Here is a 12,887-nt window from a genome sequence, read left to right as displayed (position 1 = left end):
GAAAACTAGTTCATACACTAACTCTTATCTTTTTTTTCAATTTGTTTGCATTTATGACATTCATTTCCTAACATGTTTTGGATTTGTAAATTTTGTTGATATGGTTAAAATTCAGACTCTGATTAAAACACACATTATTATTCAATATTTTAAATTATTATTTTGTGAACTTCACTGTCAGCAAATAATGTCATTTTTGCTCACAATTTACAATTTAATAATAGCAGGATCTGATTGAGCAATAAAAGAGCAGTTATGATTTAAAAAGTCTATTAATTTTCAGATCATTAACTGATTATTTCAACCCAAACAATTCTATAGTAAGAAATTTTACCCCTTCTCTTTCACTAAATCGTTACATCAAAATTAGGTTTCCATGCAACTGTAATAATTTTGTTATGCAAATACAGAAAACAATAAGGTAAGATTTAGTATTAGATGAATATTATTCTGAAAATACTAGCATGACATTTGAAAGGTTACTTCAAACTATAGTTTGAAAAACATTCACATCAAAACATTCTCTTGTAGAAAATATGAAGCTTATTTGCCCTCCATTTAGGCAGTTCTAAGTCATAATGACATTACTCCAAAAAACTAGTAGAAACTAACATAAATAAAAAAGACAGATGTAATCATATTATGAATGGGCTACCGCCTAATTAACAATACTGCCCTTAAAAAATTTCAGCTCTTTTCACTGGGAATTAATCTTTTTTACTTCTTAATCTCTGTCTTTAAAATACCTTAATTCAATGTATTATGAAAATCTTCACAATCAACTTGATATTTATAAATATAAGTAATATAATAATACATATAAATTGCCACAAAGACCACATTGGTTAAATGAACAAGGGTTATGAACAAGTAATCCAGCCAGAAGGAAATAAAAATAGCTAATAAATATAAGAAAAAACATGACATCATTAAGTGTAAGAAAAGCATATATGATTAAGATTATTTTTCACTTAGTTAATTCTATTTCTTTAAGTAGCAAAAGTATCATTAATTGATTTTACATGAATGATGCTGACAGAACTATTTATTGATACAATCCTTTAGGAAAATAATTTTTCATTATATTTTAGGAGACTTTCAAATATTTATAATCCTTGGTTCAATAATTCCATGCCTAAGCAACTGATCCTGAAAAATAATGCTTTATGTATGAAGATGCACAAATATGCACATCAAAGAAGTATTGATAGTATTAACACAACAGAAATTTAAAATAACTGGAATGCCAACCACAAAGAAAATATCAAGTAAATTACACTGTGACAACACAATTAAACTATATATGTCACACATATAATAAAACATGAAAAGCAGAAAGACTGCAAAAAATACATATTGTTATAGTTAAGCAATTAAAATGCTCATCCACATTTTTTGCATTTTATATAATGCACAGTTAATATTTTCATATTATATAAATTAATTTTAATAACAAAGAAAGAATTTCTGGAAACATATTAGCATACAAAAAACTCCTAATTAAAATAAATTGAAGTTTCATTATAAAATGATGCTAGCAGAAGCAGGGAAAAGAGATAAAATCTAATATGGGAAAGAATATAGAGTTTAGAGAATTGTTCTGTTATGTAATTTTAAAATACAAATAATCTTAAAACAATTGTATACCCTTTTCACCATAATCTGACTTTTATGAATATATTCAAGGAAATTATTCAAATACTTAAAAATGCATTATACATAAGAGCTAATTATATCAGTTTTAATTTTATCACCTGAAAATTTGTAGCATTCTGAAAATATAATAATAATAATTGTATGATTAAATAAATTATGGTCCATAAATTCAATGGTATATGATACATTCATTAAAAATTAATATGACTACATGAGAAAGATGTGATTATACCACCTTACCCACTAGGCACATTGAAAAACATTGGAATAAGAGATAAAAATACCATAAATTGTCACTGTATCAGGATTTGAGAGATATTTATAAATTTTTATAAATGCTGTACATTATTGATAAACTTTTTGTTAAAATTGCTTACCACTTGCACCCTAGGTAGCTTCTCTTCAGTGGTAACAAATTCTTGAACTTCTGTTTCTGATCCTGTAACATCAGGTGGCAAAGCAATTATGTAGTGACAGATTTTGGTCATACTCTTGCACTGGAAAAGAGGAAAGCAAAGAAAAAGATGCATGAAATTCATATTAATGTCATTAATTCTGTGCTAATATATAACTGTCATCATTTTCATTTTTCACAAAATGAATATATATGGAAAGATACAAAATGCAAAAACAGGATGAAAATAAACAAATATTTCACCAACAAAGAAAGATTTCCAGAATGAGTCAAGTGTATAGTATCAAAGAATAAAATGGCTTAATTTGATAAATCCTCTTTATTGTGATATAGGTAACATTCAGATGAGTAAGAAGAAGTAAAAATAAATAATTTTAAATGCTCACTTATTTTGTTTTTTATTTTATTTTATTTTTTATTTTTATGTATTTTATTTTTATTTTTATTTTTATTTTTTTAAATTTTTGACAGGCAGAGTGGACAGTGAGAGAGAGAGAGACAGAGAGAAAGGTCTTCCTTTTTGCCGTTGGTTCACCCTCCAATGGCCGCCGCAGTAGCGCGCTGTGGCCGGCGCACAGCGGTGATCCAGTGGCAGGAGCCAGGTGCTTCTCCTGGTCTCCCATGGGGTGCAGGGCCCGAGGACTTGGGCCATCCTCCACTGCACTCCCTGGCCACAGCAGAGAGCTGGCCTGGAAGAGGGGCAACCGGGACAGGATCGCTGCCCCGACCGGGACTAGAACCCGGTGTGCCAGCACCGCAAGGCGGAGGATTAGCCTAGTGAGCCGCGGCCCCGGCAAATGCTCCCTTATTTTGTAATATTTGTTTTTTGTGGAAATTTTTTAAAAACCAGAAGAACCTACGAAGAAAATATTCATCACCCAGAATCCCACATACAGAGAAACATGGTGGATATTAAATGTACTTGTCATGACATCTAAAGATACCTATCGATTGTAGCTTTATTAATAAAATGTACTTTTGGTAGGGGTTTTGTACATTCCAGTTATATATGCCTTCAGGGACCATAATGTATCCTTTAAATGCAGCAAACTTCCTAAAGGATTTGAACTGTGCAAATTTGAATATTTTGATATAATACACTACATAGAATTTAACTTTAAAATATCAGTAATGGATAGGAAAGGAACTCAAAACTTTCAGTAAAAAGAGTGAGTTAATGAATATTGCCCAGAAAGCCACCTGCCAATCTATCAGTAAATATTAGAGTAGAAACTGTAGCTTATACCTAATTCTTAGAATCCTCATCACTTAGCCAAATTCCCCGCATATAGTAAAGCTACATCAATATTTATAATTGTTGAGTATGATGATGGAAACATGATTCTCAAGGTTTTTTGAGGAATATGTAGAAAGATTAAATCTAGGGGTCATGAAAAACACAGTGATTTAAATGTTTGAAGAGCCAAGAAATTTGCACTGTTAGTTACTTCAACAAAAACTGTAGCTAATAATCCATATTTATGATGGTACCAAATGTATATCTTATCCCTGGAAAATATTTCAATTTGATATGTACATTTGAAGTGCAAATATGGCAAAGTCTGTACATACATGCATACATTGATTACTTAAAAACAGAATTAAAGATATTTAGCTTAGATATCATCTTAAATAACATCTAGTCCAATCCTTTCATTTTGAGATGGGGAAACAGAGACTGTTACAATGTAAGATTTAAGGCAAGGACTGCATCTTTATGGTCTTTTGTATCTCCATTGTTTATATCCAGTGCCTGTAACACTAATTCTATGTTTACTGAGTGAATGAAATTCAATACCAACAGGAAGCTTGTGCTCTAAATAGTTTATAAACAGTTAATCAGTTCACAGAGCTCATTCTTATTTCCATATTGTTTTTTTGGATTTAAATGTCCTTATCTTCACCTCTGTCAAGCTAAGTTTCTTCTAGCTTTAAGGTCCAATTGAATTCCAACTTTATTTGTAAAATCTCATAGATGATTTGAATTTCTCTGCACACTTGAGTATCTTCCTACTGAAATATATTCTACAATTTAAATACTTAACTTGGACTATAGAAACAAGGGGAAAATGCTGGAGGTATGTGAATAGAAGGGAATAAATTAGAGCTTTCATGATGGTACTGGAGTAGTAAAGAAGTAGTACAATAGCCTCCTTCCCTTATTCACAGTTTTGCTTTCTGTGATTTCAATCACCCATTAGAAACTGTAGTCCAACGGTATTAAGTGGAAAATTCTAGAAATAAGTAATTCATAAGATTGAAGTTCATGCTGTTGTGAGTAGCAAGATGAAATTTCATGTCATTCTGTTCCATATGGCCAGGAGGTGAATCATACCTTTATCCAGTGTAACCATACTATATATGTTATCCATTCGTTAGTCATATAGTAGTGCAAATGTACTGAAGACATCTTGCTGTTTCTTTTCACTTTCTGCTGGACAAAAGCTAAATTTTGAGCTTGTAACTAATTAGTGTCTGTTTAATCAATAGATAAATAATGCTTGCATGTGAATTCCAGAAATTGGCCTTGGGAAAACCAGCCAAAGTTACAAAGTAATCAGACCCTCCCTAGTCAGCATGAGCAGAGGATTGGATTTATTGTAACAGAATGTTATAAGGGCTCCAATAAATAAGAGCACAATAAGCATAGACTCTAGGCTGAGTGGGCCTCATCCTGGTTAATGAAACACCACTTAATGAGATATTTTGCCTCTTTCAGATAGAAGCTAATGATATAAATATTGAAAAAGTAAACTATCACCTTAACCAATTTTTCATATATCATGTTATTCTTTTCTGGAATTACCCTTTCCATGTCAGAGTTCTCAAAATTGGAACACCCACTCCCTTGGGCCTATGAACATGAATATTTTATGGAGAGTAGATCAGATCTCCCAAGTGCTCACCAAGGGACATGAGAGATCTGCTTCAGTTTAAAAACCAAGGGACCAGGGATGTGGCTTAGCAGATAAAGCCGCCGCCTGCAGTGCCAGCATCCCATAAGGGTGCAGGTTTGAGTCCCAGCTGCTCCACTTCAGATCCAGATCTCTGCTATTTAGAGACTAATGACTCTTAAAAAAATAAGAATCATAGGAACAAAATACTGGAGCCAGCTCTGTGGCATAGTTGGTAAAGCCGCCGCCTACAGTGCTAGCATCCCATATGTGAGTTGGTTCAAGCTCTCTGCTATAGCCAGGGAAAGCAGTGGAAGATGGCCCAAGTCCTTGGGCCCCTGCAGCCGCCTAGGGGACCTGGAAGAAGCTTCTGGCTCCTGGTTTTGGATTGGCCCAGCTCCAGCCGTTGTTGCCATTTGGGGAGTGAACCAGCAGATGCAAAACCTCTCTCTCTCTCTCTCTCTCTCTCTCTCTCTCTCTGCCTTCCTCTAACTCTGCCTTTCAAATAAAATAAATAAATCTTAAAAAAAGAACAAAATACCAAACACAGTAATTCAAACATCAGCTTATTGATTGGATAAGAACATTTTATGAAAAGATTGAAATTTTGCTATCCAATAGCAGCATAATAAATTCAATCCATATATAATATTAAACTTAATGGTTCTGGGACTTAGCTTTATCTTTTTAAATAGGAAGAACAATAGCTGTTGTCTCTTCACAGATTATTCTCTGAGCATCTATTTTATTCCAGGCAGTGTGTATGCATGTATACATTTGTTTTTGTGTGCTCATGCATGTTGTAATTGCAATTAGCAAGAAACTTATGCCTGGTGAACAGCAGGAAGAAAGTGACATCTTAACGCCAATAAGGAGAATTTATCAGAGGGATAAATCCACATTCCCCACTGACCTTGAGTCTGGCTTGGAAGGCTGGCAGGAGGCTGGGTACCCACTTAAGACTATCAGGCACTCTGATCCCCCTACCCTATCACAGATAAACCTCTATCTTACACAAAAATCAACTCAAAACAGATCAAGGATGTAAATCTATAACAAGATACCATCAAAATACTAGAGGAAAGCATAGGGGAGACTCTGTAAGACATTGGCATAGGCAAAGAATTCTTTGATAAGACCCCAGAAACATAGGAAATAATGACAGATATAGACAAATGGGATTACATCAAGCTAAGAAGCTTCTGCCCTGCCAAGAAAATACTAGACGAAGAGAAGAGGCAACTGACAGAATTGAAGAAAATATTTGCAAACTATGCAACTGATAATGGATTAATATCCATGATTTATAAAGAGCTAAAGAAACTCAGCAACAACAAAATAAATAATATGGTTAAGAAATGGGCAAAGGATATGTACAGGAAATTTTTAAAGGATGAAATACAAGTGACCAACAGACACATGAAAAAATGCTCAGGATCACTAGCAATAAGGGAAATGCAAATCAAAAACACAATGAGGTTTCACTTTACTCCAGTTAGAATGGCTATCACCCAAAAATAAAAAAAATAGATAGTGGTGAGGATATGGAGGAGAAGGTACCCTAACACATTGTTGAAGGGAATGTAAACTAGTACAACCATTATACAAGACAGTATGGAGATTTTTCAGAGATCTGAAAATAAATCTATCACATGATACAGCTAATAACATTCATGGGAATTTGCCAAAATTAAATTAAGTCAGCACATAGAAGAGTTATTTGCACTCCCATGTTTATTGCAGCTCAATTCACAATAGCTAAGATATGGGATCAACCCAGATGTCCATGAATTGATGACTGGATAAAGAAAATGTGGTGCATAAACACTATGGAATACCTCTCAACTATAAAAAATAATGAAGTCCTATCTTGCAACAAAATAGATGCAAATGGAAACAATTATGCTTAGTGAAATAAGCCAGTTTCAAAAACAGAAATATCATATATTTTCTGAAATGTGGTAGTTAACTTATAATACCAAAAAATGTATAGGGATGAGATGGTTATTTTGGGATATGAGTGTCATTTTAGCCCTTGTTTATACTCCTGTGGAAGTGTGGTCTTCCTACTTTTTACTTATTGATATTATGATTAGTGGTGAAATAAGCCTGTGAATATACAGTGGATTAGAATTATGGCTTTGCAAAACTGATGAAGTGAAGGGAGGGATGGAATCAGGGAAACTGGAGGGGTAGTGATGGAAGTGTGGTTGTCTTCTTGGAACTGTACCTATAGAAAACATAAAATTTGTTTTCTTTATATTAGTAATAAATTTTTAGAGAGAAAAGTTCATGGACAAAGCATATCAATAAAAAAACTTTGCATATACTTTAAAAATTTTTGCACCAAAATAAACTTATCTTTCAATTCAATTTTCTATGAACTTTTAAAAATTTCATCATATAAATAAAAATGCAGTCTGGTAGCCAGTAAAGAGAATAGGGCATGGGCACTGGACTAGAGCATTTCTCATTATTTTATCAAGCTCTAGAAATATTTAGCTGGATGTACACAATGATCTGTTTATTTAGGTGACTTGGTTATTTCAATGCAGAAAAAATGATTTCCTTAGTCCATCTAACCCCTTGATTTTTGATCAAAGAATAAGGGCAAGGTCTATATCCTTTACTTGTCTTATCTCCCCTATGACACACACCATCTGCTCCTTTGTAATGCTACCGGGATCAAACCCCAGAGGAATCAAAATTGGCTCACTATATTTATAAATGTAGAATTTCAGAATCTTAGCAAATAATTGAGAAATTATTGAATTTAATTTCCTATTGTATGTGGAAATTTATTTTCCAAAATTAAATTCATTAATATTTTTCAAAAAATTTTGTTTGAATGTGATAAAATCAATTTTTTTATACAGCTTATTTGGTATAACCAGGGAACTTGGCAACTCATGCTGTAAGATGGCCCTCAGGAAAGAAGAAAAATATGTTGATCAGAGAAACAGAAACATCATCAGCAGAAGCAGCAGTAATATCATCACCTATGTCAAGGGTAGGGATCCCCAAGATTCTGATTTGGAGTTTTTCTAGGACTCACGATGTATGGTAGATAGTTGTACTCACAGTTAAGACTGATTACAGTGATGTAATGAAAACACATAACAGGATGATAAGAGAAAATGATCTTGGTAATCTGGAGAAATCTGTGAGCAGGATTCTTTGTGCCCTCTCCCTCTTTTTGAGGGGTCACACAGAGCACACTCTTCCTTCAGCATGGAAAAAATAGCAACACACATGGGGTTTTTCTGCCCAGGAAGCCAATGAGAAACTCAGCACCCAAATATTTAGGAGCCAAGTGGTAGAGGAATGTTTCTGGTCACCTAGATACTTTTTGCCTAGCACATAACAAAATTTCAGATTCCCAGAAGTAAATCTAGTGTTAAGCATAAACCACATTGCACAAAACTATAGTTATATAATAAGCCACTACTATTGAATGAACAGGGTAAATCCAAGTCCCCAGGATACATCCAAGACAGTCTTAAAAGCAGACTTTTCTAAGAATAGCAGTCTCAGTCTTACTGTGTTAACATTTTTTGCACATCACCACTGCCCTAATGGGTCTCCTTTCTAAGCATTTTGCAAAATCTACCTTAAATGTGTCTTCAATACTATTAAAGAAATAAATATCTTTCCTATGGTACCTAAATGGCTAATGAAACATGTAGAGTAGGTCGACAGCATTAGGTCAGGAATCAAATCCCTATGTTGGAGAATAATTTTATTCACAGTTAATGAATTTTGAAGAAATTAATCTGACAATACTTAATACTGTTAAATTGGCCTATTAGGTTCCAGCACTGTAAAGTGCCTGATTTCTTAAGTCTTGAACTAAATGCTGTCTGGGAACTGTATTAGGGTCACTAATGATGAACCATAAAGTTCAGTTTGGTAGTGAATAATGTACTACCTCTTCTTTAAAAACACAGAATTATAAGCTACAGTAATCTACCATATTAATAAAATAAGAGATTTTTTGAAATTTGTGTATTTTTCCTACCAATTTATCTCCAACTTTCACGATTCTAAGGACGTTAATTTTTAAAAATGTAGCTTATAGATCACTTCACCTGAAGATTCCAAAGAAACACTGTAACAGTATATTTTCCTACTGGGTTTACAACTTACTATATATACTGGCTACTGAGCTCATAACAGCTCAACCACTCAGTAACTATAATTTAATTAACCTTTGTGTGTCTTGAGTTATTTCATGAATAATATACCTCACAGGATTGTTGAATGAAACAAAGTAGTTGGTATATGTAGAGAAGGGCCTGGTGCATATATGTAAATTCATATATATATATTTACACATAAAAGTGTATATGTATGGGTGGACATTCTGGTATAGTAGGTTAAACTGCCACTTGGGATACTTGTATCCCATATCAAAGTGACTTGATCAAGTCCCACTGTTTCTGCCAGTTTAGGTTCCTGATAATGAGGCTAGGAGGCAGCAAATGATGGCCCAAATACTTGGGTTCCTGCCACCCATGCGAGAGATTAGGATGGAACTCCTGGCTCCTGGCTCCTGGCTTTGGCCAGGTCCAGTCCCTACTATTGTGTGCATTTGGAGAGTGAACAAGTGAATGGAAGATATCTCTCCTTCTCTCCTCTCTCTCTCTCTCTCATACAGCTTTTCAAATAACTAAGCAACTAAATAAATAAATAAACTTTAAAAATGTGTATGTAAATTGCATATGTAATAAATTTAAAAGTGTGTTATATAAAAAAGTATAAGAGAACTGTTTATTGGAATAATTATTATTCAGTAGGCCTAGGATAGGGCCCAAGAATCTATACGTATGTTTAATAAGTGCTTCAAGAAATAGATAAGGGCAAGCAAAAGTGAAAAACTCCACATAAGGTCACATAAGTGGAGATAAGAAAACTTAATAGTAGAAAATTATAGTACTTAAGACAGTATAGTATTGGCACATGGATAGATAAGTTAACCAAGGAAATACAAGAGAATCCTGCTTTTATCTCTCTCTCTCTCTCTCTCTCTCTCTCTCTCTCTCTAATCTAGATATAGGTAGATGGATGGATAGATAGACAGATAGATAGATATGGAACTTAGATTTGGTTTAGTAAAAGGATTGGCAAATAGAAACTATTCAATAAATGGTCCTTCAGGAACTGTTTTTTTTTTTAGAGAAAAATAAAAATAGTTATCTTTTCTATATCATGCAATTTTTAAGCTAGATTAATAGTATAAATAGAAAATTCAATTCTTTTTAATTTTTAGAAGAAAATACTAGAGAGGCTGGGATTGTGGCATAGTGAATTAGCCACCACCTGAGATGCCTGCTGGCATCTCATATGGACGCCAATTTGAGTCCCTGCTACTCCACCTCAGATCTAGCTCCCTGTTGATACACCTGGGAAAGCAGTGGAGGATGACCCAAATGCCTGAGCCCCTGCACCTATATGGGAGACCTGGATAAAGCTCCAAGCTCCTGGATTTGGCCTGGTCCAGCCTGGGCTATTGTAGTCATTTGGGGAGTGAACCAGTGGTTGGTAGATCTCTCTCTCTTTCTCTCTCTTTGTCTCTCCTTCTCTTTCTTTATCCCTAGTTGTCAAAGCAATTCTGAGAAAAAAAAAGTTGGAGGTATCACCTTTCCTGATTTAAGGTTATATTATAATTCTATAGTAATCAAAACACTGTGGTAGTATCATATAAACAGATACTGTATAACAGAGACTGGTATAACAAAATAGAGTACAGAAGTAAATCCAAACATACATGGTCAATTGGTTTTTGGCAAAAATACCAAAAAGACACAATGAGGAATGGATAGTTTATTCTAAATGGTGCTTCGATACTGGATTTCTACATGCAAAAAATGATATTGGATTCTTATTTTACACCACACACATCAATTCAAAATGGAATAAAGACCTAAATGAAAGACATGAAACCATAAACTCCTAGAAGAAAGCATAGGGGAAAAGTTCCTTAACATTAGCTGTGACAATGATTTCTTAGACATTACATCAAAAGTTATGGTTATAAAATCAAAAATAGATAAGTGGGATTACATCAAACTAAAATATTTATGCACTGAAAAGTAAATAATCCATATAATGAAAAGACAGCTTACAGAGACACAAAAATATCTGCAAATCGTATATCTAATGAGGATTAATATCCAGGATATAAAATGAATATATACAACTGCATAGAAAAAAAAAACTTGTACCCTGATTAAACAATGGGCAAAACACTTGAATACCTATTACTCCAAAAATGATTTAAAAATTGCCAAGAGGCACATGGAAAAGTGCACAGCATCATTAAGCATCAGAAAAATACAAATCAAAACTAATAAGAAATACCACCTCATACCTGTTAAGAGATCTGTTATCAAAATGACAAGAGATAACAAATGTTGACAAGGATTTGGAGCAAAGAGAACCCTTGTGTACCATGGTTGGAACACAAATTGGTGTAGCCCATATGGAAAATAGTATGGAGGTTCTAAAAGAAATTAAGAATAGAACTATCCTATGACAAAGAAATCCCACTTCTGGATATATACCCAAAGGGAATGAAATCACCACCATATAACAATATGTGCATTTCCACGTTCATCACAGCAGTGTTCATAGAAGTCAATTTATGAGAAGGAAAAAAAAGGTGTTTGCGGCCGGTGCTGTGGCTTAGCAGATAAAGCCACCACCTGCAGTGCCGGCATCCCATATGGATGCCAGTTTGAGTCCCAGCTGCTCCACTTCCTATACAGCTTTGTGCTGTGGCCTGAGAAAGCAATGAGAAGATAGTCCAAGTCCTTGGGCCCCTGCACCCACATGGGAGACCCCAAGGTGGCTCCTGGTTCCTGGCTTCAGAGCAGCGCAGCTCCAGCCATTGTGGCCACCTGGGGAATGAACCAGCAGGTGGAAGACCTCTCTCTCTTTGCCTCTGCCTCTCTGTAACTCAGCCTTTGAAATAAATAAATAAATCTTTTAAAAAAACAGGTGTTCACCAATGGACAAATGAATACAGGTAATTATAAAAATTATAAAAATAAATTATAAAAATGAATACAGAAAATTATAAAACTTAACAAAAAGTGAAAAATGCTCATTGTGAAAAAAACTATACATGGATTTCAAAAATATTTCCACCAAAACAAAAATATTTTAATTCTATTTTCCATGAACTTTCTGAAGTGTCAGCTCACAAAATGGAATATTATTCTGCCTTTAAAAAGGAGAGGTGCAGGCATTGTGATGTGGAGGGTTAAGGCATAGAGGATGCAATGTAGGCATCCCCATATGGGTCCCTGTGCAGGTCCCAGCTGCTCCACTTTTGATTCAGCTTTCTGCTAATGTACTTGGGAAGGCAGCAGAAGATGGCCCAAGTTTGCACCCTTTTGAGAGAAGAAACTCCTGGCTCCTGGCTTGGGCCTGGCCCAGCCCTGACCATTGCGACAATTTAGGGAATGAAACAGTGGATGGACAATCTCTCTCTCTCTCTCTCTCCCTCTTCCTTTCTCTATGTGTGTGTGTCTCCCCATCTCTCTGTAACTCTGTAACTCTGCCTTTCAAATAACTAAATAAATCTAAAATAAATAAATAAATAAAAGGAGGAGATTCTGCCATCTGCTCCAACATGAATTGACTGAGGAGACATAATGCTAAATAAAAGAAACCAGAAAAAGAAAAAGTATTGCATAATATCACTTACATGTGGAATAAAAAAAAAGAGTAAAGTATACAGAGACAAAAAATAAAAGGCTAATTCCCAGGGTTGGGGTCAGGGTGGGAAATGAGGAAATGTAGGTCAAAGGATAAAAAAATAGCAAATATATAGGATGAACAAGTCGATAGAGCTAATGTACAACATGACAATCACAGTTAATACTGCATTATATTTAAGATTTTTGATAAACAAGTAG

At 34.3% G+C, this 12,887-nt stretch overlaps 1 protein-coding gene across 1 annotated transcript in view; it reads right to left on the bottom strand.

Moving 5' to 3' along the window:
- The window catches only part of LOC133752666 (uncharacterized), a 381,981-nt gene that overhangs the window by 246,388 nt on the left and 122,706 nt on the right, over positions 1-12,887 (bottom strand). Inside the window, exon 7 of the mRNA XM_062183055.1 lies at positions 2,034-2,153. Within this exon, the coding sequence (XP_062039039.1) occupies positions 2,034-2,153 (120 nt within the window). The remainder of the gene's footprint in view (positions 1-2,033; positions 2,154-12,887) is intronic.

Source organism: Lepus europaeus, chromosome X, assembly GCF_033115175.1.
Source record: "Lepus europaeus isolate LE1 chromosome X, mLepTim1.pri, whole genome shotgun sequence".
NCBI lineage: Eukaryota > Metazoa > Chordata > Mammalia > Lagomorpha > Leporidae > Lepus > Lepus europaeus.
Note: the sequence above shows the minus strand (reverse complement) of the source record. Positions and strands in the feature narration are given on the sequence as shown.